The 26,818-nt window shown below is 40.5% G+C and overlaps 3 protein-coding genes across 6 annotated transcripts; 2 read left to right on the top strand and 1 right to left on the bottom strand.

The window, feature by feature from the left end:
* The first annotated feature begins 84 nt into the window (after positions 1-84).
* On the top strand, positions 85-12,632 carry samd1a (sterile alpha motif domain containing 1a). 3 transcript variants are annotated; one of them, XM_054759016.1, is made up of 8 exons: positions 85-2,312; positions 4,931-5,279; positions 5,369-5,493; positions 5,587-5,644; positions 7,827-7,911; positions 7,988-8,102; positions 10,323-10,455; positions 10,563-10,670. In XM_054759016.1, coding segments are annotated over exons 1-8 (1,257 nt in total). In that variant the 5' UTR covers positions 85-1,922; the 3' UTR covers positions 10,565-10,670. The 3 variants fall into 3 exon arrangements, with proteins under 3 accessions (XP_054614991.1, XP_054614989.1, XP_054614990.1); XM_054759014.1 differs by lacking the exon at positions 10,323-10,455 and having other exon boundaries at positions 10,563-12,632; XM_054759015.1 differs by having other exon boundaries at positions 10,323-10,714.
* On the bottom strand, positions 10,421-20,865 carry LOC129170897 (very-long-chain enoyl-CoA reductase-like). 2 transcript variants are annotated; one of them, XM_054759020.1, is made up of 11 exons: positions 18,725-20,865; positions 16,988-17,039; positions 16,864-16,908; positions 16,664-16,767; positions 14,885-15,000; positions 14,698-14,803; positions 13,434-13,506; positions 13,308-13,351; positions 13,157-13,214; positions 12,997-13,085; positions 10,421-11,774 (listed from the first exon to the last, which is right to left on the bottom strand). In XM_054759020.1, exons 1-11 carry the CDS (start codon positions 18,893-18,895, stop codon positions 11,601-11,603), a joined length of 1,032 nt encoding a protein of 343 aa, XP_054614995.1. In that variant the 5' UTR covers positions 18,896-20,865; the 3' UTR covers positions 10,421-11,600. The 2 variants fall into 2 exon arrangements, with proteins under 2 accessions (XP_054614995.1, XP_054614996.1); XM_054759021.1 differs by lacking the exons at positions 12,997-13,085; positions 13,157-13,214.
* Positions 20,240-25,283, top strand: dnajb1a (DnaJ heat shock protein family (Hsp40) member B1a). Its single transcript, XM_054759022.1, has 3 exons — positions 20,240-20,852; positions 22,072-22,640; positions 23,596-25,283. Exons 1-3 carry the CDS (start codon positions 20,642-20,644, stop codon positions 23,824-23,826), a joined length of 1,011 nt encoding a protein of 336 aa, XP_054614997.1. The 5' UTR covers positions 20,240-20,641; the 3' UTR covers positions 23,827-25,283.
* The last annotated feature ends 1,535 nt before the right edge of the window (positions 25,284-26,818 follow it).

Raw genomic sequence — 26,818 nt, 5'->3', positions numbered from 1 at the left:
ATACTGTATAATATTATTATTAATATGCCTTTACAGTCTTAACTATCTTACCTTCTGGAGAACTTGACAGATACCCTTAGAACACAATGAGTATGTTAAAAGAAAATATATATATACATAAGATATTTTGCAAAAATGTATCATTCCAATAAAGTTTTACTTGTTAAGACTAATCTGTCTGCCTTCTGTGTACGTTTTGTAATGGCCTTGTCATATGAGAAATGTGTTTGTGTGACAAATGTGCTTTTACCACTGAAGTAGAACCTCTCTATGTAAATATTTCATATTTAAAGTTGTTTGTCGCAGCATCAAATAGGAGCCAACCATAATTTTAACACATTGACCTGGTAAACAATTGGATTTATTACACGTACACGTATTAGGTAAAGCATAGTTTTCAGGTACAGTCACAGGTGGGTTTACAGGCAAGTATTGATTTATATTTTATGTCTATTTTGCCGACCAGTCCGGGGTGTACCCTGCGTCTCGCCCGAAGTCGGCTGGGATAGGCTGTAGCATACCCTCACGACCCTGCGGAGGATAAGCGGCATAGAAACTGGTTGGATGGATGTCTATTTTGCAGTAATTGAAGGCAAACACTATGCTGTTTTGGAACTTGATAGTATCCTTTAATAGTCTTGCTTGATTGTGTATATGTGCAATATTCCATAAGATGTCTTTTGTTCTTGGTGTTCTTGCAGGACCAGCAACATTGCATGAGATATGCACCTGACCGAATAGTCAACATTAATGCTTGTTTTACAGCACAGTTAGGCATTTTTGATGGTCTCCAAACCCCTGAAAACCATATGAGTCTGTAGCATAAATGTATGTGTTTTGTGCACAATAATGTCATGTTTATGTACAGTATCTTACATAGACCTGCCATGGTGCATGCATTAGATAAAATCTTAGCTTGAGGATCCCCACGATGAAAAAAAAACATCTGTTGTGTGTTTTGCAAGATGCAAATCCCTTACAAGTACTTTTGCAGTTGTATTTTGTGCTGTAATGTATGTTTTGGAGCATAATGTATGGTGTTTCTAGGTGCATTTACCTAGGTGGGCCTCGTTTCTATCCTGAGGTAGACACCACCCCTATTTTTTGCTATTTTGCAGCACAGTGGTACGTTTTTTGCCTTTTGTTGCATGGCATGCAACATGACATTGAACCCCAAATCTCCTCGTTTGAGGCTCCCCTTTCCCCAACGTATAAAAAAACATTGTTTTGTTTTGTGCATGTGTTTTTTGCACAATTTTCTATATTATACACGAGATAGACGGTTCCCCAAATAGTGTTGTTAATGTTTGTTTGAGGAGCACAATTCCTCCAAAATAATAATTCCTTGCTTCATTGCAATATTAGCTAAACGCTAATCCCTTCAGTGTGTTTTTGCAGCAGTGATGCATTTTTGCTATAAATGTATCTACAGCAATGTTTGGTTGCATGGTGTGCATGAGATAGACCCCTCCCCCTAAAAAAAAGTTCCGGCTATAGACCCACCCCACAGATGCTACGTAAAAAAAAATCACCCAGCTTTGTTTTCCTACAGTGATCAATGTGAGCGGCTTGCTAAAACTGTCGGTCAAATACGTCACTGCTTGAGCGTGAGAGCATTTAAAACAATCTTTATAGTTGTCGCCCCTTTGTGTTGCCATTTTGGCCGTCTTTCACACGTCGTGGTGAGCGCATGTGTACGCTCGCTCGCTGGACTACTAGTTCCACCTTAAGAGCGAGAGGGAGGGTGAAAGTTTTGGTTGCAACCCGGCGGGTCCACCTTAAGCGCACAAGCAGGCGTACGGCAAGGTTTCCGCTTCTCAACTCGCGGCTCACGAGAGCACCGAGCCCCAAACTAGCGTAAGGTTGACGCACTGAAGCTAGCCGAGAAAGAAAGAAAAAGAGAGGCGGGGGAGAGAAGAAAAATGTCCGACTCCAAGTACCGAGAGTGGATTCTGGACACAATCGACTCCCTCCGGTCGAGAAAAGCCCGGCCAGACTTGGAGAGGATCTGCCGAATGGTCCGTAGACGACACGGGTCCGAGCCCGACCAAACGTGCGCAGAACTGGAGAAACTGATCCGGGAGCAGACGGTGCTCAAAGTCAACTACAAGGGCTCTATTTCGTACCGGAACGCCGCCAAGGTTCAGCGGAGGTGCCGCAAAAAGGACGACACGGTGTCTGCGACTGTTGGAGGTGGAGCGGCGGCGGTGGCAGCGGCAAAGAGCGCGGTGGACGACGCCAGTCATTCGGACTTGAGCAACGGGGACAGCGCGCTCGGTGCCGCGGACCCGGACGACGACGACGAGGAGGAGGTGCGTGACGCTTTGTTGCCTGAACCGGTGTATCGCTTGAATGATTTGTGGTACCTCATTTCTAGCCGTCTTTTATGTGTGTTATGCTAGCGGGAATGTTTGGTAAATGTACCCAGAAAAGAATGCCGCAAACTGGGGAGCGGCGGTTGAACCTCGCGCGAGCGCTACGGAGAAGGAGCGGGGGGGGTGAGAAGGTGCGCTCGTGAGCTAAGTAACGTCCATTTTTTGAACGCTACGCTGTTATCTTGCGCATAAAATGTGCTCCACTTAGCCACCTGAACTGTTTTAAAACTTGTTTTTGTCAACACGAGTCACCATTTTGAGTACAAAAGGGCCGTTTGACAAGCAGCAAACTATGCGTTTGTTCAGCTACAAGGTGGGGGTGGAGGGGCGACGGTCAAGCCAGCATTCGATGCGTGAGTTGAATCCGGAAGTGGGGTGAATGTCATTGCCACAATCAACGTGAGCGCTTTTATTTATTGCTTTTATTTTGACAGGATGTACCGGAAATGCGTGTTTGCGTCCACCTCGGTTTAACAACGGGGTTAAAAAGTCTTATAGTGTCTATAAAATATGAATGAAAAACATGAGGACATTGTTGCTCGTATGCTGTTTTTTTGCCTTATTCTTGTTTTCCTGCAAGCGTCGCACGTTATTGGAACACGTCCATGCACATTTTAGTCTACCCTGAAAATGTGCTATCACTTTGTTTTGTAACATAATGTCAATAAATGTAACCCAGTGGTGTCATCTGCGTCACTTTATCGAGGGATGCACGATTGGCGACGCGCTACAAAAAAGTCGACATCCTAGATCCATTATCGGACACACACAGCCCGGTCACGTCTCGCCTGAGTGTGTGTGTGGGGGGGGCAGTGCTCGTCCCATGTCCCGTACACCACTTTTTACTCTATTAGCATTTGTAGACGAAATGCACATTGCTGCAAATAAGCAGAAAGTGAAGAAACTGGAAACGCCTGCAACGAGTCGGCCCACGTCGTCGCCGCTAGCTCGGCTTTGCTGGATGCGTCTGTCCGATGTGGGTTAAGCTGAGATCAAATCCAGTTTGCTCTCTTTGGGGAAAGGCGTGAACAGCCACAAAACAAAATTGTATTCGGATCACTTTGTGTCGTCAAGCATTCTACGATGCAATTGCGAAACGTGTCCGATAACGGACTCATTCTGCCCTGTGGTTGTGCGAAGTCAAAGTAGAGCTGCAAGTCGTTTTTTCTCCTTTTGCAGCCGCGCCTCGCTTAGAAGCAAACGCACAATGGCGACACACTCCAACTGCATGCGCACTTCGTAGGGAATTTGAGCAAAACAAAGACAAACACCTCCCCTTGGCCCTTTCTGGGCATTCTCTTGGGGTACAATGTTCAATCACGCAGGCCTCCACAAACGAGGAGCACATCGGCACACAATTCAAGATTGAGATCCACTGATTGTTTGTTTATTTCGAGGCGGCGGTGAAAGTTGTGCGATTGCCATCCTAGCGGAGGGAGGAGCCGGTGTCGCGCTCCTCCTGGACACGCAGTCTCTAGCTCGGCTGACGAACCGCCCCGTCCAAAAGAAAGGAACGCCGTGGTTCTGCTCACCCTGCAACTACTTCATCATGTCTCGAGTGTAGTCGATGCTGTATGTTTTTTTCCCGTTGTGTTGCACAGCAGCCTCAGAGGTAATGATTTACCACCAAAACTGCCAAATTGCGACATATGCACGAGCATGTTTTCATGAATACACATTCAGTAAGTCTGCTGCAACAAAAATGGGAGATAACACTTGCAATGAGCAGCCACAGTTCACGCCAAACAGTGCTGAGAGATCCTAATGTCAAGAATGATAGAATGCAAGGGTGTAAGGCAAGTTTCTATATCATTGCAGTACATAAATACCGCAAATGTGCCCCAGAAAGCATACTGAATGTTATGGTGGGTGCTATGATCTTCTACTGGTGTATTGTCTGTGATTTTCTTGCTTAAGAATATCCAGTAAGTCAGCACCAGTCAGTGTTTGCCCAGGAAATTCCAGATCAGCTACCTGGTACAGTCCATACAATTTGCAGAATTATAGAATGGACATCTTAGCAATCCCCAAATACCATGCAAATATGTTCCCTGAAAGCATAGGGTGTGTTATGATGGGTGCTATGATCTCAGTGATGTGTGGTCTTTGATCTTGTTGCATAAAAAGTTAAACAAGTCAGACGCAGTATGCATTTGGCCAGAAATGTCCAAATCCTGGAATCTGTGGAAGACTAATAGGGGCTGTAATGCCAGTAAATACAATACACCACAGCATACTATAGCATAGCAGTCCACAGATACCATGCAAGCATAGGGGATGTTATGATCTTGTTGCATAAAAAAATCAAATACGTCAGAACCAGTAAGTGCTTGGCCAGAAAATTCCATGTCACTCATCCTGAACAAACCACTGTAGACTAATAAGATATAAGTAGAGAATGCCATCTCAAATTGAATGCAAATGAAAGGAATAACTGTATAATGCCAGTGAACATACTGTAGCATAGCATATCAAGCCGCAGATATTATGCAAATATGCCCCCTAGCGGCTTTGAGCAGAATAGATGACAATGATGTAATGTTGCACTCTTGCAGGCAGACACCTCCATGGCGATGGACACAGACAGTAATGCAGATGAGGAGGGGGGCGACGAGAGCCGGGACAGACACTACGGACCCTCCCCCGGCCCTGCATGTGAAGTTACGGCCATGCAAGGTGCAGGAGTGCGAGCGGCGTCCGCCCCCTGCTCTCCCTCTGGCACCCGGCCCAGTCCTGGCGGCCCCCCCGGCTTGGGCCTGGACTGCATCTCATTCCAAAGGGCTGGTACAAGGCCCAGCTCCTTGCCCCCCTCCAGCCCGAGGGCCCTTGCACACAATGACTGGGCTTATGGTGCCACTGGCTGCCCAGTGGAGCGCCAGGACACAGGAATGCACATAGACAAAGGTACTGACTGACTAACACTGGAACAAGAACACTTGACATACATATGGAATCTATTACAATGTTAATGTCTTATGTCTTTTTGTCAACAGTGGCCATGAAAGCAACAGTCCACCCTGTGGCGCTCACCCTGAAGAACAATGTGAAAAAAGAAGATAAGACAGGGGACAGCAGCCCTCTGTCAGACCAGCTGGTACCAGACTACCCCACACAACTGGTAAGGGACCCCCACTTCTGCTCATTAATTTCCTGTTTCCATATCCATATAGTCTGCTCCGTACTTGACACCTTTCTCTTTCATTCCCTGCAGGAGAGGAGCAGTGACGTTTCCGAGGGACGGACGCAGATTCTGTCATCGTTGGACAACTGTGAGTTACACTCTTTCACAAATTATGATCTTGTTCAACAACAGAACGTTTTTATCCACAAACTTATTTGAAAAACATGGGGAGTAGAATCAGAGCATTCGCACATGGACCTGGATGAGAAGTGAAACAAGAAGTTGAAAATCAAGCGAGTCCAGTTGCTCTGATTCTACACTCAGTAGATGAGTTCTAATAATAGTAGGATCATTTCTTTGGTGGACCACCTCTCTGCCTGGGCCAATAGATCAAATTGGGCATTAAACAGCACCGTCATATTGTACCTGGTAGCCTTCATTGTGGGCAGAATTTCCCCATGTAACACAACCTGCGCTTTCGCTTTATGCCACACTCTTCTCCACCAGATATGTAGCTATCTAGTTGTTTCGGACGGACGGCTCCTGAAGTCAACACTCAAATGTTCTTCCCCAACCACTCAAGCTTGACCAAGTCACCCATAAACGTGGCACACACCTCCTGGCTCCGACCTCCTGAAAACGGCTTCACTCCCCACTTTTGGGTCGCGACCCACCAATTGAGAATCACTGCCATAGAGGCTCTTTGACTAGCGTTTTTGCAGTAGGTCCTTAAAAACAGGAGAAGACTCCTTTCACATGGAGCATCTCTGACTAGCATCTTTCCTGTAGATTCTTTAGAAACAGTTGTGTGATTCTGTCATACAGAGGATCTTTGACCAGTGTTTTTGCAGTAGGTTCGTAAAAACAGCAGTGTGGTCTTGTTGTATAGAGGATCTTTGACTAGTTTTTTGCAGTAGGTTTTTAAAAACATCAGAGTACTTCTCTCATATAGAGGATCTTTGACTAGTATTTTTTATTTTCATTCCTCACATAGTGAGGAATGGTGGCGTTTTTACAGTAGTGCTTTAAAAACAGCAAAGCCCTCCTGCCATATAGAGGATTTTGACTAGCGTTTTTTGCAGTAGTTTCTTAAAAACATAACAGCACTCCTGTCATATACAGTCATGGAAAAAATGATTACACCACCCTTTTTTCGTCAGTTTATGAATTCGTTTTAATGCCTGGTACAACTAAAGGTACATTTGTTTGGACAAATATAATGATGGTAACAATATAGCTCATAAGAGTTTAATTTAAGAGCTGATATCTAGCAACTTCCATGGTTTTCTTGATAATAACCAAATCACTTAAGTTCTTACATGAATGGCTATAGCATTGTGCTGCCAAAAATGTTAACTCTTATGAGCTATTTTTGTTGTTATCATTATATTTGTCCAAACAAAGGTACCTTTACTTGTGTCAGGCTTTAAAATGAGCAAGAAACTGAAGAAACAAGGCTGGTGTAATCATTTTTTCCATGATTTTAGAGGATCTTTGACTAGCGTTTTTGCAGCAGGACCTAAAAAACTGGAAACCACTCCTGTCATATAGGATCTTTGGCTAGTATTTTTGCAGTAGATTCTTTGGAAACGGCAGCATGTTCCTGTCATACGGAGGATCTTTGACTAGCGTTTTTGCAGCCGCTCCTTAAAAACAGCAGCACTATCTTGTTGAATAGAGGATCTTTGGCTAGAGGTTTTGCAGCAGGTCCTTAAACAGCAGAGCACTCCTGTCATGTAAGGGCTCTTTATCTAGCATTTTTAATTCCTTAAAAACAGTGGCGAGCGCCTGTCAAATAGAGGGCCAATATTTAAGAAGGATGGGTGGAGAAAAGTAATGGCACACACATCCTAAACAAGCTGTACATTTTATTTATCCTTTGAGCTGAGACCTGGTGAGAAATGGCAATGCTGTCACACACTGATAAAGGAGCAGAAAAATATGAAGAATCTTTATGGACGTGCAATAATAGCGTGAGAGTGGGCACTCACACAAAGAATGCTGAAATGCTTCTCACTGCTGGCTCCAAATAAGCATATTTTATGCTAAAAGTGTGTTTGCACTTTGCGCTTTTTACATCATTAATTTTTCTGCTGTTTGTTCACTTTAGAGCTGTGACATGTTATAATGCAAGGAAACTACTTGTACTTCAAGATTTGTGACAACATGAAAGCATCTTTCATAGGCAAACATCCCATAATGAGACAAGTGAATACACTTCAGCGGCTTGAATACACAGTTGTAAAGCATATTGTGACCTGTGCTTGGTTCATGAATGCGGTGTGTGAGGCTGCATCCTGCTTAAAGTAACATTTGGCTGTTATTAACAGGTACTTTAAAGAAGAATGCGGAGATGATCTCCTCCCACCCACAAGCCAACAACATTCTAGTGAATGGTGATAAAAGCGATGACGTGTGAGTGTCCCATCCGTCATCACAAATTATGTGTCTTTTTTTTTTTTTTTTTGTATAAATACATGTCTTTTTGCAGCTCTGTGAAGAAGGAGAAGATGAGTCAGAACTTGCTACAGTGGAGTGTGGCCGACGTGGTTACTTACTTCTCGAACGCAGGCTTTCCAGAGCAAGCCGTGGCGTTTAAGACGCAGGTTGGTACACTTTTTCCTGTGTCCTCTTCGGACTTTATGGCACTTTATGGCATTAGACCTGCTTGGACCATTCAACTTTATGGGTTCTTAGATATTTCATGTCTGAGATGGACAAGTGTTGAACATACAAGATCACTACATAAACATACATTACTACAAAGTGTTTTCCACAGGACACCAATCTATTTGTTGAGATGGTGCGATGATGTCATTGTCTAATTTGCATAACTGGCCATAACACATGTGCGTCTAATTTTTATGGATACTGTAGGCGATAAAAACTGAGCAAAAGCAAAGCAAATACATTTTTAAAAAAAATCAACTTTCTTCTGTTTGTTTTTTTTTAAATGTCACAAGCAAGACAGAGACACTTGTAAGTGCTTTTAGATGCAGGGGAGGGGCCACAGCAGCATTGGCTGCTCGTCGAGAAGAGCGATACATGCTTTCATGTTAGTCTCCAAAATTGACCACTAAGACCAGAAAAAAGTCGCTACATTTGTCGCTGGTTGCTTTTTTTTTTTTTTTAAACAGAATCTAGAGGGGTCTGAATACTCGCTAAATATAGTTGGCAACACATTCTCTAGCAGACCAGGTGCTATGAGGTGTGTTAAGAAGCAGAGTTACAATGTCATCTACTGTACGGAGTTGGAACCTATGGCTCGGGAGCCAGATGTGGCTCTTATGATGACTGAATCTGACTCTCAGACATGTCTTAACACGATAAAATGTATTTATTTTTTTATTTTTTTGCAGACATTTTGAAGTAAAACATTACAGAAATCACAGTGGTAAAAATAACGTTCAAAATATGAAACTTTCTCATGCATTTTAATCCATCCATCCATTTTCTGCCACAGTGTGGGTGGCTAGAGCCAATGCCAGCTGTCCTTCCCATATTTTCTGGGTCAGACACCAAAACTCGATTATTACTGGATAATGCGGTAGCCTACCCAGGTCCACTGAGAGGTCAAGAAGTAAACTTCCCTCCATTTAATCAAATAGTCAGTTAGCTAATTCTGCAGAGCAAACCCTTCTGACGAAGAATATGGTGAAAAGAAAGAAAGATACGGAGTACGGTGCAAAACCATGCAGCACCAGAAGTCACATTAATGGTTGTCTTATTTAGCTTCGGTATAACAATGTTTAAAAAAAAAAATACTAGATTCTAAAATTGTTGGTCTTGCTTAAAAATGCACGAATTTACAGTAGTTGTGTTCAATGTTATAAAATATGATATGGCTCTCATGGAAATACATTTAAAAATATGTGACTTTCATGGCTCTCTTAGCCAAAAAGGTTGCCGACCCCGGCTTTATAATATGTTTATGAGCGAGGGCCAACAGCTTGTGCCAAATGTATTTGTGGCAGTCCAAATTTATCGTTGGTGGGCCGCCGCCACAAATCAATGTTATATATGCTACAATTCTTGAAAATGCTTGAATTTTGATCTTAGAAAATATTGTTTTTAATAAGATGAAGTGGAATAGGCATTTTGATCACATATATAGTACATTTCCGTGTTTCAATATCTTCTTGTAAAGGTACTGGAAATTTTTTATTGAAAGTACCCAAGGTGCTCTTATTACTTCCACCAAGGTGAGAGGTGTTTTTCTGTCTGTCATTGCTAGTTAGCAGTAGTACTGAAAAACTGCACAACCCATTTTGCCAGTTTTTATTTGCCAGTTTTTATTTGTAGTCGTGGCACTTATACCTGAGGAAGAAGCCATTCACTTTGGTGAGCATCTAGGTAAAGGGATTTCTTTTCACTTTTATGCAAGTCTTTATGTGACTGTTTCTGTTGTTTGAGTCACAACGGTACACATCCCCCTGCCCTAGAATTCAATATGGCGCAGTCCGTCTGCATACTGACAGATGGGCAAACATAACAACAGCACTGAAATATTATTTGCACTTTTTCAGAGGATGTTATGTGCTCTTTTTACTGTGCCCCCCTCCTCACACACATCCAACATGGTGCCATCCTGTCATCATCTGTGAACCAGGAAGTAGCCTGCTAACAAACATACAGCTGGATAAAAAAAAAAAAAAAACACAAATAAGGGGTTTGGCTATTCTGCTCTGTTTTGTGAGCTAAATGGAACCCACCCTGGATTTTATAATGGTATGTTCCCGTGAACCAGGAAGTAACCTGCTGACAAGAAATATTGTATTGAAGTGAATAATGAACTAGCAGCTTCATTGTTCCTCCCCACCCAACAGGAGATTGACGGCAAGTCGCTGCTCCTCATGCAGCGCAGCGACGTGCTGACAGGCATGTCCATCCGACTCGGCCCCGCCCTCAAAATTTACGAGCGTCACATCAAGGTGCTCCAGAGGACCCACTTCCTGGAGTGTGAGGACCTCTGAGACAATATATGGAGGAAAGGAGGAGAGGGGCTAGTGACTTAAAAACATTCATCCTACCTCTCATTATGATCCTCATTTCACCCTCGCGCATAGGAGGGGCGCTGGCCCTTTAAGAAGAGCCACACCATGTATCATAAAGCCAGGGCCTTGTGCACCCTGTGGACTTCCTGTGGGCTCATACCCCTGACCTTCTTTATTCCTCAACGACTGAAGTGCTGCACTTGGGGCTCCTCCAGAACCTTCTTCCTACTTTCGTCTGAGGTGAGACCTTCCCAAAACCATGCAGGTAAAAAACTACAACATGTCTGTTCAGTGCATCAAAGTTCCTGCAGTAGCTGAGAGCACTTCCTAGTCTCATTCATTTCTACTTACCTCATTGATTTGCATTGTGAGCAGCAATGGCCGCCTGCATGGTAAATAATACAAGAACCAGGCCAAGCCAATACAGAGCAGATCAGATGCAATATTTGTTATCATTCATTTTTATCATGTGATCTACAAAGCAGACACTTGAAGTGTGTAACATTCCATAGGATGTAGTCCACCTTGTCTTAAATCAGTCCGTTAAAACAAATAAAGCCTATGTTCAGCCTCTTGATACTTTTTTTTTAGTCCTTTTTTTTGTATACAATCGTTGAAAATGGAAGATTTGTTTTCCCCCAAATGTCTGTAAGCAATTATGTGAAGCACTGTGGCTCAGATTAGTACAGAAATAAATCCAAAGAACTTAAAAAAACCCAACTAAAAACATGATGTGGCATCCTTTTTTAAAGTTTATTTGTAGTCTTGGCTCTGGACTTGGGATTGGATCCTATTCCATCATGTTGTATGCCAGAAATGCACTTGATCCACACGCAAAAAAAAAAAAGAGCATAGCCTGTCTGCTTTATGAAGGTCACACATGGGTCAGCTCCAGGCTGCTGGCTACATGGACAGTGCACATTAAGTTTCCTACCAACATCTACATGAAAAGGACTTTTTTTTTTTTTTTTTTTTTTGCATCCTCCTGCTCGTCAACAATGGTAAATTAAGACTTTAAACCAGCCAAAAACTGCTTCAAGCTTGTGACAGTCCAGTGGGCTGGAGGGATTATGGTTGGGTGGTGGTGGTCCAGGGAGGTGTTTGCCCTTCCTAAAGGATGAAGGGCAGTATGGAGGAGCGCAGGGTGGGATAATCCTTGAACTCCTTCAAGTAGCCGCGGTGTTTCCCTCGGGCCCACACAGTCATCTGGATGAAGCCCACCACAGTGAAGAGAGCCACGGGGACACACTGCGTCATCACGCTGAAGGCTATCCATGAGCCCAGCTGTTGTCACACACACACACACACACACACACACACACACACACACACAGAACCAGCTGTAAAACTTTCTGCAACCAGGAGATGGCAGCATTCGCACATATTAAACTGACAGACGCTATTAAATCAACTGTATGGAACAGTTTCTCCATCCAAATCACTTGTAATCAAGAACCAAGAATTGCCTCCTGTAGTGGTCTGTAATATATAGAGCGGAGACGCCAGGTGTATTTGTTCTAGCTGCCGTGCTAATGTACTTTTCAAAAAAATGGCTGATTATTTCGTGCAGCAATTAAGGCCTATGTGGCTGTAGCCAACAGAAGCGCTGTTGAGTCAGTCTGAAATAGTTGGCGCGCCAAAGAACAACATGACGTCACCTATGGGTCAGAGTTCCAACACTGGCAGGGAAACAGGAGTTCACAACATTCCAAGAGAGATTTAACAGTGTCTAAAGAAGTATTCTATGCCTGGCACACCTCCAGTTAGCATTATTCGGCTATATACAGCAATGGCATGGAAGCAGGAGATTAGAATATTCAATGACAAAGTCTACCATCCCATTAAAAGTACTATTTAAATAACTATTCACCAATTCATATATTATCTTGTATCTAGTTTGTGATTTTTTTTCTCCATAAGTCAAAGATGGGTTATCACATGGATCATGTAAATTCACAATTTGGAGATGCATGTTTTTCATAAACAAATTTTGTTATTTATTATTTTATTTTAGTCCCGAACAAAAATGTCTAATGATGCAAAAATCTCTTCTGTGTGGCCGTGGGTGGGGGTACGTCATCTAATTTGCATCAATGACGCATGTGCATGTAATGTGTGTAATAATAAAAAAAAAAAACAGCAGGAAGCAGGACCTGCTGCTCATTGACAAGAGAAATATGTGCTTTCATGTGTCTCCAAAAGTGTCCAGAACAGTTATCCCTTGTTTATTCTGGTTAACTTATTTATAAATGGAATATTTTTGTAGTTAGAACATAGAAAATCTGCTTACGACCTTCTAAATACGGTTTTTAACATTGTTAGAGCCCTCTAGACATGAACTAACACCCCTATAGTCACCTTTACACTAGTATTATCCAAAGTAATAGACATAATAGGAAAAAATAAGACAGAAATAAGAAGTAATATAGATTCACACGTTAGCACTGGGAAAGTTCCTTCTTGTTCTAATTTCTAGACAGTTCTTCCTGCAGAAGGTATTTCTTACCTCATATGTGTAGTTTGGACAAGACACCAGCCAGAAAATCCACGTGAAAGGATTTTTTGTCGGGTAAGGTATCTTCTTCACTTTTGAACCTGAGATAAGAAATATTTTCATACATTTTTTAAACTTATTTATCGTTAAGAAGTAGCCCAGAATGTTCTACCTGGTTGTTTGAGGTTACGAAGAGCAACATGGATGGAGAAATTCCCTATCTGGCAGAACTGGGCGAGTAAGCAAAACAAAAACGACAAAAAAAACCATCCAAGCATGAGCATCATGCAACATCAACACTTGGATTTTCATCTTGAACTCACCCAGAAAATGTAAAGTCCTGCATTCACCTGCTGCTGCCCGTAAACTGGAGCACATGAAAGACGGATGGAAGCAGAGTAATGAATAAATAAATGACTAAATGATAAATAAATGATGGCGGCACTCACTAGGCGTGGTGTAGAGAGGGTGGTTTATGTAGTACGCCATCCAGGCTGCGGCGCACCAGTAATAGCCACAATTCTACAAAAACAACAAAACCAATGTTGTAACAGCAGTTAGGAGTGAACTGCTCAGCTACCATTAGTACCGCTGATGAGTCCACTTACACAACAGTATGGCAAGTGGAACATGCACCAGCTTCACAGCAACTGCCAACATTTTAAAGCGCACGCAGAGGTAGATAACACTGCTTGATGCTGACCACTCGATACAGTAATTTCTCGTTTATCGCAGTTCATCGGTTCCGATAAATGAATTTCTGTGAAATATAATTATTTTTGAATCAAATCTTTTCGTAGTTAGAGCAAAGAAAACCCATTCATGACCTTCTACATACAGTTTTTAATATTATTCGAGCGCTCTAGACATAAAATAACACCCCTATAGTCACTTTTACACACACATTACCCAATATAGTTCATAAGTCATTTAAGACATAAATAAGACTCAGAAGTGATGTCAGGTATTCAGAATTGAGTTTTAGTTGGAGTACGGCCACAACAGTACCCTGTGTTGTTATTGTTGTTATTGCTATTTTATTATTATTGTGCCTGTTAAACCTGCAATAATTGTTGTTGGAGGCAGTCAAGTCTGGTGCCTGTGTTACTAGTGACACCTAGTGGCCAGTATAGACTCCAGTTCATCAATGTCCTGTAATCCCTTAAACTGTATTTTTATTTTAGTTAACTTAATCATTTTTATGCTTGAAAATTCCTAATTTAGGCCAAGAATACATAAAATTAGCTTTAGTATGCTTTTTTTTTTTTTTTACCAATAATGGGCCATAGCCAACCACAAAACAGCGGCCATTTATTTATTCATTTTTGAAAAACCGCGATAAAGTGATGGTGCAATGTTCGAAACACAAAGTGGCTAGGGACGATTGTACTTCAACTGCAGCTACTGCCATCTTGTGGCGTGTGGGGGGGAAAAAAACTGCCAACAGCTGTTAAAGCCATTGTTTTGTGACCCGGTGGTTATTTGCTTTTATAGACACCCGGCGACTCTGCGGTTAATTGAATAGAGGCATTAACTGGAGCATGTGTAGCAGTGATTTAAATGGGCTATGGGGAAATCATGAGCGGGCTCTATGAATTCTAGCCTAGCAACAAGCGGCCAGGGAGGATCACGAGGAGCAGCTAACATTTGTTTGTGCTTGTGATGTTTTCTTTTAGTCATTTTGATGTTGTGTGATTTTTCAAACTAATTCACCTTAAATATATTCCTCAGAGGCATGGTCCCATTGGAGATGCGGTGGACAAACAGTGTCTCCAGAATCCTCTTGATGTAATGGAAGGAGTGACAGATGCAAGCAGAACTGCAAAAAAGTACAGTTTTGATTATTGCAATGCATATATATATCCACCCCCACTTCCCCCCCAAAAAAGACAGCACTCACTGCACCACCCAGTGTTTGCTGCTGGTGAAGTCATATTTGGGAGCATAGATGAAGGGAAGGCGGAAGTAGAACATTAAATAGATGAGCAGTGGACCAACACACTCGGCCAGGAACACCTGAAATGGACACAAACTTAATGGTGGAGTGTACTGCAGTGGAAAGACACTGAAGGCAGTGAGTGGCTCGGTGGGCAAAGGGTGAACAAAGTGAGAGACAAGTGAGAGGCTGGAGGGGGATAAACACCAGCAGGAGAAATGGGGGCATGAGATTAGATGTCCCGGCGTAGAGGACAGGCTCTGCAGGAGGTGAGAGGAAGGCAAACCAGCCAAATGGACTGTTATTACATACAATATACGACCCAAGTGTCACAAGTGTGGCTGCTTGACCAAGCTTGTGGAAGGCTACAGGGTTAGCTTATGTGCTAAATTCTGAGTTGAAGCAATTCTCATCAATGTTTATCAAGATGCACACAAGATTACATTTTATTATGATATTGGAAATTACACTTATTTTAATATTAGTTTATTAAATGTACGTAACTATTCATCTATGCATTTTTTACTTTTAATTGTAATACTAATGAACTTCCACAGGACTGCTTAAATAATGAATTATTATAATATATAATGTTATGTGATTGACTCACTGTGGCAACCCCTTATGGGAAAAAGCCATAAGACAAAAAAATATATAATTATAATATAATAAAATCATACATTTTTAAAAATGCTAAAGTAATAAATAATGAAACATAATTATATCTACAGTACAGGCCACACACTCATTCAATGCCTTTTCTTTATTTTCGTGACTACTTACATTGTACATTTACATTGTCAAAAAACTCTAAATATGTTTTATATTTTCAATTCGTCAAAGTCGCCACCCTTTGCTTTTTTCATAGCGCTGCAAAGCTCTCAACAAGCTTCATGAGGTAGTCACCTGAAATGGTTTTCACTTCACATGTGTGCCTGCCTTGTCAGGGTTACTGGTGGAATTTCTTGCCTTATTAATGGGGTTGGGACCATCAATTGGGTTGTGTCTGTCTTCAAATGTTAGGCCTGTACTGTATTTTCAGTTTAATTTTGAGGTATAGATTAAATACAATTAAATTAACAGCCAGCCAACCAAAAATACATGACCATGATGGATTCATTATTTTATTTTTCGTTTATGACAAACATGCGTTATTGTTCATCGTAATATTGAAAAAAATCTGAAATGTCATATATTTTAATTTACAATAATAATGTAATATAATCAAATGATAATTTAGTTTTATAGTTAGAATTCTAACAATAAAAAAATCAAATGTTAATAATATACATCTCAAAAATAATAAAATAATACAAAGTATATATATATATATATATATATATATATATATATATATATATATATATATATATATATATATATATATATATGTACACACACACATTATTTTTTGAGGATTATTAAATTAGCAGCAATCATTTAATAAACAATGATGAATAATTATTTTATTTTTATTTTAATGTCTGTTATGGACATCTGTTTTTATTCATGACGTAGTTCCTGTTAAAATACATTTATGTGGGCTATTTTGCACGACTTCGCCCTAATCTTTTAATGATCACGAGGACACTCAGGCTACATGCAATCTGAAATGATGCCAATAGATGGCACCCATACTTGCCGTATGTTAGTTGAGACATAGCAGCGTCTTTAATATAGGAGGATCGTCTGCACAATAAAGTGTGGATGTACAATGTGTGTGCAACGTGTGCGTGGACTCACCGTTCCCCATGTGAGTTGAGGTCCCAGGTCACTAAAGTAGAAGCTCGCTGTGGTTCCCACGGGAAGAGTTTGGAGAACTTCCTCATCCCTGAGACATTTAGCCTCTGTAACAAAAAAAAAACATATTCAACCAATCACGACAGAGATAGACAAGATCACATGACCACCTGCCAATCAAAGGTTAAGATAGTGGAACTTACTTGGATCCAAGCGCAGCGATTGTCTGGCAGGGTACCACTTTGGATCTGTTGAAAATGGACATGGTTATGTTGTCACGTTGAAATTAATTTTGGAAGTTTGTGCCAATTACGGCCGTTGACTTACATGATTTGTGAAACAAGGCCTTGATATCCAAAATAGTTGCGGTTGGCTCCACCTGTAACAGCAACACCGTTAACATTGGGATTTGCTTTCACTATTTGTACAGTTGTGTAGTACTTTTGAAAACTTTCAGGTTAAAAAATCTTAAAAAAAAAAAAAAAGCTGCTGTAAAAATATTATATATTAATATTAATGAGTCAGTCTTTTAAAACTACTTCTGCCTTAAACATATTACATACTATTGTTAGAGAATTTTAACCCTTTAAAAAAAGGGTCAGTAGGCCTATGTTTACTGTACTGAGTGCCATTGTTTTGTTTTGTTTTTAGCAAAAAACTAAAAAGAAAAAAATAAGGCACACACATTTTTACATACACATTTTTACACTCTATCCAACATCAATAGCGACACACACTTATTTCAGCAGCAAGGCACCCTTGCAGAAAACAGTAAAAGGTAACATTTTTCTGCATGCTTTGAATGGGAATTCTCCATCTAATGGACAAACATAAGAATTGAATGCCAGTAGTCCAAATTGAAATCTTCACGTAAGGTATTGCAATAGTTGATACTAACATAAAAGTGGGTTCAAAAATGGCATTTTCAATTATTTTCAATGGGATATTTTTGGTCACAAGGAACAAAACGTGTTGCTTTTTGTGCAGCGTTGCCAGTTCAGACCCCGTTTAAGGATTCAAAATCATTTATTAAATTAATATCCTTTGGCAAATTCAACCTACAGTGGTACCCCCATTTTAGTTTTTAATTCGTTCCAAAAAGTCAGAAGAAAACCAAAGCAATTGTACCCCTGGGAAATAATGTAAATAATAATAAATCAGTTCCAGACACCCAAAAATATTACCAAAAAATACATTTTATAGAGAATAATTATAGTTCCACATGCATAAAACGAAATAAATGACAAATGAAATGGATAAATGAACATTTAACATCACTTTTACCTTAATTGAAGACTCTTGTTAGTGCAGGCGGCAATGAGCGGAGAGGGAAGAGGGGAAGGGACACCATCTTCGTACTTTGCGATAAATTCTTTCTTGAATCAAGTATTGTTTTTCACCTTCTCTATCACATTGCAAGCACTCGCAACTTTCTTTGGCCCCATGGAGGGTTATTTAGCCGTCGCACTCAATATAAAATGTATGCACAGTGAGTCACCCACACATATTAGGTGTTTTGTTTGGGCGCTCCAATGATACAGTACAGAGCAAACACACTGGTTTGTTACACGAAATATTGTACAACAACTGAGAAAGTTTGCGAGAACCGGGGAAAAATTCTGGCAAAAACCGAATCATACAAAAACTGCGGCGTCCCAAGATGTCATAAAGGTTAAACATGCAATGATGTCATGGTATTACGTCATAGATTTGTTGCGATGTCGTCTCCATGTCGATCACAACCACTCAGGCACACATTCGCATGCTACCTACGGATCACTGCCATAATTAACGCATTATTTTATTTTTGTTTTTACAGAATCTCTGCAGTTTCATAGCACTGCTGATTTGACACCGCTTTAGCACACATTTGTCCAAAGCTATCTTGCAACATGAAAGTCTTCCTGGGAGGTGACAAAGTGCCAAAAGGAACCATAAAAGCTACAACATGCTTGTCATTCTTCAGCTGTCTTAGTTCTGGGAGGTCAAGGACTCCAAACAGCATGCAACAATATACTTATATATGAGGGGTACATAATTAAAAAGAGCAACTTGCATCCTCACCTTGTCAAGCAGCAGCAGTTTCTCCTTGGTCTTAACATCCACAATCTCCACCTCAAAGTACACGATCCTTTTGGGCTTTTTCGGAGGCTTAGGTCTGGGCCTGGAAGCAGCCTTCTTCTTCTCTGGTTCTGCACCGTTCACAGTCTTTGCCTCTAAGGCCAGAACATCCATGGTGATCCCCAAAAGAGACTCAACTGGTTGTCAGCGGGTCCTGACACAAGTGTCTTTGCTGCTCTCCTCACCTCTGTAAATATCTTTACAGCGTGCCTGTGCGCCAAGGGGGGGAGCGAAAAAATGCCTGGAAGACGAGCCGGTGTGGAAGAACACGACACTGGGAGCCTCACCTGAATAGCTCGGACCGGAGCCCCCGTCATGCTAGCAAACACACGCGCTGAAGACGAAACCGGAGAGCCGCAAGACATAATCCACAGAGCGCCATTTGCAAGGCTAAATATAAGCCGGCTGATTTGCTCTTCGCACAGCAGCTCGCTGGTAACCTTGGGACGCTGCTTGCGGAACACAATACCAATGTGCGGTCTTTGGACGCCGGTCAACTACTGGTTCTGTAAACGCGATTGAAGACTCAACTGCTCTGCTTCTGGATTTGGCAGCTCAAGAAAGGCCCGATTAAAAGCCTGATGGGTGGGATGAAAGACCTCCACATGCCAACGCACATAACCCCCTCTCTTTACTTCCTCCCATGACCTCGTACCACCTGTGTATTCATTCCTCCTCCTGACCTCCACAGAAAATATTGGACGGAAAAGACATTCCATAATCTTCTTTTTACTCTAGTGTTTGTTTGACTGCGTTCCTGCCAACGCTTCTGCTACTTTCTCTCATGTGTCTGGCAATTGAAAGTATATTCACACAATTTCAAAATGATTGTGTCTCAATAAACTGGTGTCATAATCCTGTCGGTGAGGTTGTGTCTGACCGTGTCCCTGCCGACCCTGCCTGTCCTTTCTCCACCAATTTTTGAATGGGGATACAAATTTTCCCTAGCAACAACTGATTACCAATGCCTTTCATTGACTCAACTTATCACGTAGTATACAAGAACTTGCATCTGTATTCTTTAGTCTATTTAAAAACAGCAGGAGTAGCAATCGGTTCACATTCCAAGAGTATTTCAGCTGTATTCTGTATTCACGGACAAGATTATTCAATATTTAAACATGTATGTGTATGTGGCTGCCTTGTATAGTTAAATGTTAAATGTTTAGGGAGAATTTATGGTAAATATTGGTAAAAAAAAATCCTTATTCTAGCGAACCTGCCTGACATACTGTCAACTACCCGTGGGCATTTCGTACAAACTACGTAAATGTGATAAAATTACCCAAATAATGTATGTAAGACACATAATGTCAGATTGTTTACACTAAAATAAATAATGACTATGAAAATATATCTGTTTTTGAAACAAGAAAGTGCGGTTAAGGGATCGTTTTTAACAGTTACCGTAAAAAGACTTCCTGGCTTGCACACGAAAACGGAAGTGCTTGGAGTGAAAAATCTCGCCGCGCTTTAGCTATCATGCCACACTTCAGTGCAGCTAGCTTCTTCCAGAAGTTTCTTCCCAGCGATTCTCTGCTGCTGCTCCCTTGCGGCCCGACAGAGAAATATCAGTTCGAACACGCCGGCTGACGTCGGGTCGTTCAATTTCGGTGACATTTGTCTCCTCGTCTTTGGCGTGAGGTAGAAAAGTCGCCTACGTATTCAAGTCAACCCGGCTAACCTTTTACCTTTACCCGTAGCTAGCTTATTTGCTAGCTAGTTAGCTAGCTGGAGAAGCTAGCGTCGTTAGCCACATGCTGGAGGCTGCTGATGTGTTCTTGGCACCCAAAAGAGAAGGGGATCCATCTGGAATGTTATTTTTGAAGACGTGGCTGAAGAAGTGACCGGTTAGTTGTGATGGGTAAAGATTATTACAAAGTCCTGGGAATAGCCAAGGGTGCCACTGAAGATGAAATAAAGAAGGCGTACAGAAAGCAGGCCCTCCGCTACCATCCGGACAAGAACAAGTCTGCAGGGGCTGAGGACAAATTTAAGGAGATTGCAGAAGCCTACGACGTCCTCAGTGATGCAAAGAAGAAGGACATTTACGATCGATATGGCGAGGAAGGTAAGTGACACATTTCCTGCATATTATATATATGAGCAGCTCTCAACAACACCCTAGTATATTTAATTTTGATACATATTTGTGCGCAATTCTTATTTATGAACAAACAATTAAATTGATAGTCCCATTGTTGTCATTGGTGCACAATAATGAGATGTGTGTGTGTCGGAGTGATCGGTGCAGTTTGAGAACTTTCGAGAAAGAACGGGAAAATAATTGGCCATAATATTAGGTACACTTGCACAATCAAATGAAAGCTGCACTGAAGAAGTTTTTTTTTTTTTTGACACAGCTCTTGTATTAACTATGACACATTTGGAATGGTAGCTGATATAATTATGAAACGTTACTATTAGCTAACCATTATGGAGTCAGTTTTGGCTCGCCCGCTGTGGCCCCCTTGTGGTGGGTTTCCACGAATACTTTGAACTTGTAGTTTCAGATTAAAAATCTAAATATTATGACTCTAAAGTTGTAAACTAACCCCAAAAATGGTCTAATAAAATTACATTTTATGACAAATATTCTACATTTTGTGACTACACACTTATAGCCAAAGCTAAATAATCAAAATGTAAACAAAGTTGTAATATTGTGAGTAAAAATCCATACAAATTAGTTAAAAAGTCTAAATATTATGAATATAAAGTTGTTTAAATCTGAATGTAAAGTTGTAATTTGGTTGGAAATATTATGTTAATAAAATAGTAATTTTATGAGATTAAATAGTTAAGTTTTAGGACTATGCCATTCTAATATTAGTAAATAAAATAGTCTAAATATAATAGTGTTGTATATTTTTATAATATACAAATAAATAAATATTAATAATATTAATACGAATTTAAGGTTTTAATTTTATGAAAAAAATAGTCAAAATATTGTGACTACAAAGCTGTAATATGATGAGTAAAAACTGTAATTATAGAAGAAATGTAATATTACAAAGCAGATATAATTTACATCTATTCTCACAATAAATTGGAATTTTTTATGTGACTTCTAGTATTTAACTTTTTTAAAGTCTGAATATGACTTTATTGTCATAACATAACATGACATGTTAGAAAGTACCTACTCTACGTTAAGATGAGACTGTTATCCATCTACGTTTCTGTTTGGGTTCCATCCGAAAATATTCTGTAAAGGTGTGATGTGACGATAAAATACAGGCAATAACGTTTGTTTCCTGTTTTTTTGTTTTGTTTTGTTTTTTTAGGCCTGAAGGGTTCTGCTGGAGGTGGCGGTGGAGGTCACAGCGGCTCTACCTACAACTACACCTTCCATGGAGACCCTCACGCCATGTTCGCCGAGTTCTTCGGCGGCCGCAGCCCCTTCGATCACTTCTTCTCACAGAACGGCGACGACAACAACATGGACGTCAACGACCCCTTTGCCGCCTTCGGCATGGGCGGCTTCCACCGGCACTTTAAACCCCACCCCGGCGGCCCTCACAGCGCCAACGAGAAGAAGAAGGACCCGCCCGTGGTGCACGAGCTGAAGGTGAGCCTAGAGGAGGTGTTCTCGGGCTGCACCAAGAAGATGAAGATCTCCCGCAAAAGACTGAACCCCGACGGACGCACCATTCGCTGCGAGGACAAGATTCTGTCGGTGGACATCAAGCGCGGCTGGAAAGAGGGGACCAAGATCACCTTCCCTCGGGAGGGAGACGAAACGCCCACCAACATTCCCGCGGACGTGGTGTTTGTGGTCAAAGACAAACCTCATCCCGTGTTCAGGAGGGAGGGCTCTGATATTATTTACCCTGCAAAAATATCACTCAGAGATGTAAGTACCTCTGTTAGTCTCACTGGACACTTCATTAGGCACACCTGCACCACCTCACCTGGGATTTCTCATCACATGCCTGCAACCACAACATTAAAAGCATGTTAAAAAGTAACAATGTCAATCAAAAATTTGGATTTTTGTAGTCAACTCTGATGCCTTGTTTTTCTTTCCCGCCAAGTTTTTTTTGCGGAAATAATATTTTTTCCTATTTTGTACATGTTTATTCAATTTTTATTTATTATTGAGGAAATATTCACATCCCTAACCCAAACCTTTGACAAATCAGTATTTATATTTTGATGTAGGAAAGTCTAGAAGATGTTTGATGGGATGCAGCGTGGTTGTCTACAGTATACCCTCATAGATAGTTGGCAGGGGTGTTTATTTACTCAACTGCAGCGAGTACCAGGTACATTATCTATTAGGGCTAAGGCGTTTGTTGGGGCACTTTTATGTGTGAAAATGCAATTTTATTATCCTGTATTTTTCTATATTAGTTTCTAATAAGACATAAAACAAATTTTCAATCTTATTTATATGTATTTCTCCCGCATAAATATTCTAATTCAATATATTCACAAGTCATTATGATGGTAATGTATAATCATATATATTGGCCACATATTATTATAACATTGCATGATATAGTACTCATTTATTATGATTAAAAGTAAAGCTGCTTCTACTGTTGAGTGTGGCATAATGCATAGCTTTTTCCCCACTTTACACTTCTGCTTTATAGATGCCATGTCATGACATCTACCATGACATAGTGGATAAGGTAAAAGGTCAATTCAGCCACCTAATGAGGGGAAAAAACAAGCTGTCTATTTGAGGTGTGGCATTTATTTAAATGGACACCCTGCAATTCCGTCACTGTTTGAGGAAATACTGTCGAATTGGATTTAGAAAGAGGGTGAAAGTCCATGTTACCGTATGTCTTTGTGTCCAGGCACTGTGCGGGTGCACGGTCAGCGCCCCCACGCTGGACGGCCGGACCATCACTGTGACCGCCAGAGACGTGGTGAAGCCGGGCATGAAGAAGCGCATCGTGGGGGAAGGCCTGCCTCTGTCCAAGTGGCCCGACAAGAGGGGCGACATGATCCTGGACTTTACAGTCAAATTCCCCGACAAACTGGGACAAAACACCCGCGACGCGCTCAGGCAGGTCCTCCCGCCGTGATGCGGGGTGCAATAACTTCAAACACTTTTCAACGCTGTTCTTCAGGGTGCTTTTGCTTTTCATGATTTTTTTAAAAGCCTACTTTTGACTTTGCTTGTCTGGAGACAACATCTAAAAAAAAAAAAAACACAATCAAAGATTTGGGTATTTATTGTTAGCTGGAGTCTATCAATGGACTAAACCTTGTTTTTGTTTTTAAGAGTGAACCAACACTGCCTGAGTGTGGAGCATTTGGAGCGCTTACTTCAGGTATTTTACTATCACAGATGACGACAAATACTGAGCCACGTACACTTTGGGGAATACTTCGTAGAAAGGATTCTCGAGTATTAGGGCCACACTGAAAAGGAAAAAAAAAGTTTTTTTTTTTGTTTTTTTTTTAAATGATAGTTTTATGAGGGGAAATGGTCCCATTATGATGACCCTAAAGGTATCATTTTATGAGGAAAAAGTTGTAATCGTAACAAAAAGTTGTAATTTTATGAGAAAGTATTGTGAGAAAAATGGTCTTAATATTATGAATACAGGATAAAGTGCTAATTTAATCACAAAAAATTGTCTACACATCAAAACAAAGATTCAAATTTATGACGAAATAATACTGTAGTCAAAATATTGTGAGGATAAAGTTCTAAAAAGGAAGTTGTAATATTACCAAATAAAGCATACGTATACAAGAATAAATATTGTAAGAACTTTTTTAAAAATTATTTTGTGACAAAATATTATGACTATAAAGTTGTAAAATTTGGAAAGTTGTAATATTACCAAATAAGGTGTAAGGAGTTTTATGAGAAAGTTGTAATATTGTTGCAATAAATAGTCCTAAAATAAATACATGGTTATAATTTGATGACAAAAACCAGATTGAATATGAAATTGTAAGTTTATGACAAAAAATCTAAATAATGATTATAAGGTAAACATGAATTCTTACAATATTGGGCCTGTTTTTGCAATATGACCTATTCCCCCATAAAAATATCACTATTAATATAACATTATGACTTTTTTTCCTCTCCTAACATCACAATTTAGTTTCCTGTCAGTGTGACTCTTGTACTCGTTCATAGAAAGCACCTGCATCATCTGCGGTTTTTGTTGTGTTTTTAAAAAAAAATTTATTAGCCTTCAGGTGCTGCATGTGTCGTGACTGCTTCAATCGAACCTGAGGTGCTAGCTGCTGTTAGCATGCCGTCAATTACCTCCCGTGTGAACGTGGACGCTGAGAGACGTGCACCCGCTGCGGTCCGCGTTCATGGAACTGACTTATTTAACCGTGAACTATTTACACTAAATATGTTTACTCGCGTCAATGTCAGTGACCTCATACTCACTGAGATGTCTTTGCTTTTTAACACACAACTCTTGTAACACCATGCTTTCTCTACATACAATAACGGTGCCACTCATGTAGCAGTCTAACATATACTTTAAAAGCAATTAAGTCATTTTTTTTGGGGGGGGGGGGGGGGGGGGGGTACCTAATTTTAAAATGGTGCACAATGTTGACTTATTTTGTTTATGTCAATGTGCCAAAGAAAACAATGTGGTCATAATATGGATGGCATTTTGATGTGTGTCAGGCTGTGTTTAGTTTATTAGTTCTAATATATATGATGATAATGATACTTTCCATACATGCCATGCCTTGTTTGATACTGCACAGGACAGGAAGTGTGTCATTTGACTCCTTGGTTGATTCCCCCCCCCCAGTTTTAACACATTTGCCTCAAACAAAGACTTCCAAGTGACATTTTGCTCCTTCCTGCTGCTGCTGGTGGAGTATTTCCCTCTTAACACAAATGTGCTTTCACATCATGGGAGGTGGATTGGTTTCATTTTTTGTTTACAGGTTGTGATTGATTCTATTCTGGCTTTATGAATGGATTGCGTGAAATTATCAACCACCATCAAAATGCTGCTTGGACTTGCATTACCACATTAGAAGTGATGACCATCATTTAGTAGTATGGAGAGAATGTTTGCATTGAGGCGTATTGTTATTTTTTGCACTATGAAGCTATTTTTAGCTTGATATTAAATGCTTGGGGGGTGGAGGGGGAGGGGGGGTCATATGATTTCTATTTTGACACACTTGGTTTGCATTAACACAACATTAACTGTATGTCATGAATGGGTTTTTCATAGACCAGAAGACTGCAAACGGGAATAAAAACTGTTATTGCTCAGCATACATCTGATTGTGGTGTGTCTATATTAAATAGGCAATAATTCATATTCATACAAAAATTTGAATATGTGCATTATTGTGTAACAGCTTAGTAAATAACACAAAACGACAAATACTGTAATGATTTTTTTTCTTCATGTTTCTTTCATCTTTAAGTCACGGTGAAACTCTTCCACTCGTCCTTGAATACCAATGGTAGAGTCCTGTTCGTGAAAACCTGATATTTTAGTTAGAAAGTAGCCTGCTAACTTGAACTAGCAGAACAAACATGCCGCGTGTGATTATTTCACTTGAAATGAGAGGGTTTTTTCTGTGTGTAAATGATAATAAATGATATAATTTACTGACAACACTATCAGTGTCCATCTTCCTCTAGCGGCCGTGTGCGTAACTGCAGCTTTTGTAGTGAACGCTAACGCAAAACGTGTGAGTTATGTTATCGCATGAGAAAGTGTCATCATCGCTTTGCATGACAGACCGCAACGTCTCCTCGTGACGACAACCTTCTCAACAACCGATGATGTAAAAACAATACGTATTATCGATTTTGTTTTGGCTGGGGGGAGAAAAAAAAGCACGTCAACCATTGCTGTCATTGTGACATTTGATAGTCAGTGAATGCAACATCATGTCTCATATTTAAAAACATTTCGTTACTGTTATTCGCATCTTTCCGTCCACTATGCACTAATTCACCAGTTTTGCGTGTAGTGGCCTAAATTAAAATAAAAATGTGATATTTGTTTGCTTTTCTTTGGTGTATTTTTTAAACACAGGCAATAGTTCGTGGTGGTGCCC

Source organism: Dunckerocampus dactyliophorus, chromosome 18 (genome assembly GCF_027744805.1).
Source record: "Dunckerocampus dactyliophorus isolate RoL2022-P2 chromosome 18, RoL_Ddac_1.1, whole genome shotgun sequence".
Taxonomy (NCBI): Eukaryota; Metazoa; Chordata; class Actinopteri; order Syngnathiformes; family Syngnathidae; genus Dunckerocampus; species Dunckerocampus dactyliophorus.
The sequence above is the reverse complement of the archived record's forward strand: the minus strand, read 5'-3'. Positions and strand labels throughout refer to the sequence as shown.

What these genes read in the sequence shown, in the direction of transcription:
- samd1a (XM_054759014.1), top strand. Translation starts at nt 1,923, where the DNA reads ATGTCCGACTCCAAGTACCGAGAGTGGATTCTGGACACAATCGACTCC. An exon ending in AGGAATGCACATAGACAAAG is followed by an intron (nt 5,280 to 5,368) that starts GTACTGACTGAC and finishes TTTTGTCAACAG; the next exon opens with TGGCCATGAAAGCAACAGTC. An exon ending in CAGACTACCCCACACAACTG is followed by an intron (nt 5,494 to 5,586) that starts GTAAGGGACCCC and finishes CATTCCCTGCAG; the next exon opens with GAGAGGAGCAGTGACGTTTC.
- LOC129170897 (XM_054759020.1), bottom strand. Translation starts at nt 18,895, where the DNA reads ATGGATGTTCTGGCCTTAGAGGCAAAGACTGTGAACGGTGCAGAACCA. An exon ending in AACTGCTGCTGCTTGACAAG is followed by an intron (nt 17,040 to 18,724) that starts GTGAGGATGCAA and finishes TTGCTGTTACAG; the next exon opens with GTGGAGCCAACCGCAACTAT. An exon ending in GTCCAAACTACACATATGAG is followed by an intron (nt 11,775 to 12,996) that starts GTAAGAAATACC and finishes GTGTGACAACAG; the next exon opens with CTGGGCTCATGGATAGCCTT.
- dnajb1a (XM_054759022.1), top strand. Translation starts at nt 20,642, where the DNA reads ATGGGTAAAGATTATTACAAAGTCCTGGGAATAGCCAAGGGTGCCACT. An exon ending in CGATCGATATGGCGAGGAAG is followed by an intron (nt 20,853 to 22,071) that starts GTAAGTGACACA and finishes TTGTTTTTTTAG; the next exon opens with GCCTGAAGGGTTCTGCTGGA. An exon ending in CAAAAATATCACTCAGAGAT is followed by an intron (nt 22,641 to 23,595) that starts GTAAGTACCTCT and finishes CTTTGTGTCCAG; the next exon opens with GCACTGTGCGGGTGCACGGT.